This window comes from Buceros rhinoceros, unplaced genomic scaffold (genome assembly GCF_000710305.1).
Source record: "Buceros rhinoceros silvestris isolate BGI_N320 unplaced genomic scaffold, ASM71030v1 scaffold24294, whole genome shotgun sequence".
In the NCBI taxonomy this organism is placed as follows: domain Eukaryota; kingdom Metazoa; phylum Chordata; class Aves; order Bucerotiformes; family Bucerotidae; genus Buceros; species Buceros rhinoceros.
In genome coordinates this window covers 11,204-11,908 of record NW_010409234.1, presented here as the reverse complement: position 1 = coordinate 11,908, position 705 = coordinate 11,204, and the positions used below count along the sequence as shown (strand labels likewise).

Here is a 705-nt window from a genome sequence, read left to right as displayed (position 1 = left end):
GGCAAAGCTGCTCATCATGAGCCCCCCGGCCACCATAAAGCCACTGAAGATTGCTACTGGTCTTGCTCCAAATGATGATACGCATATACTGCAGACAGGACCTAGAAGAAAAGCAGGAGAAGCATTCCTAGTAAATGCCAGTATGAGCAAGAACTTCTAAAAAATGTCAGACTATGGAAATGCTCCTTACAATAATTATTTAAGTATATAACTATATTAAATATCAATTCAGAGTACTCATTTTTACAGGCTTCTTTAAAAGAGTCGGTTATAAAAGCATACAAGATCAGGCTTGCAAGGATTTTGCTCAAGGAAACAATGACATCAAGACCACAAAATGGTACCAGGGCTGGGAGGGAGAGAGCGAGCCAAACATCCTTTAAACACAGGATAATACACGCATACCGGACTGCAACGCCGTCACTACAGACCCAAGGACTTGTACAAAGATTCTGAAAAGAAGCTTCACCTTTAGGTACCAGAAAAAGTTAGACCAGCAGCCAGGCTTTAACTGAGCAGGTATTTTTTGCCAGAGCCTCAAAACTGTGTTTCAAAGAGACAGTATCAGTATTCACCTTGATATAAGAGGAAATTTATAAAAGGGAAAATCGGAACTTCTGATCATGCTCGTGGTAAGAATGCCACCTGGTGCTTACATAGAGGAAGTATCTGCTGATGGACCAGACAGAGACAAACACCGCTCTT

At 41.6% G+C, this 705-nt stretch overlaps 1 protein-coding gene across 1 annotated transcript in view; it reads right to left on the bottom strand.

The window, feature by feature from the left end:
- SLC16A9 (solute carrier family 16, member 9) overlaps positions 1–705 on the bottom strand; it is an 11,901-nt gene that overhangs the window by 4,398 nt on the left and 6,798 nt on the right. The window contains exon 2 of the mRNA XM_010135180.1: positions 12–101. Within this exon, the coding sequence (XP_010133482.1) occupies positions 12–101 (90 nt within the window). The remainder of the gene's footprint in view (positions 1–11; positions 102–705) is intronic.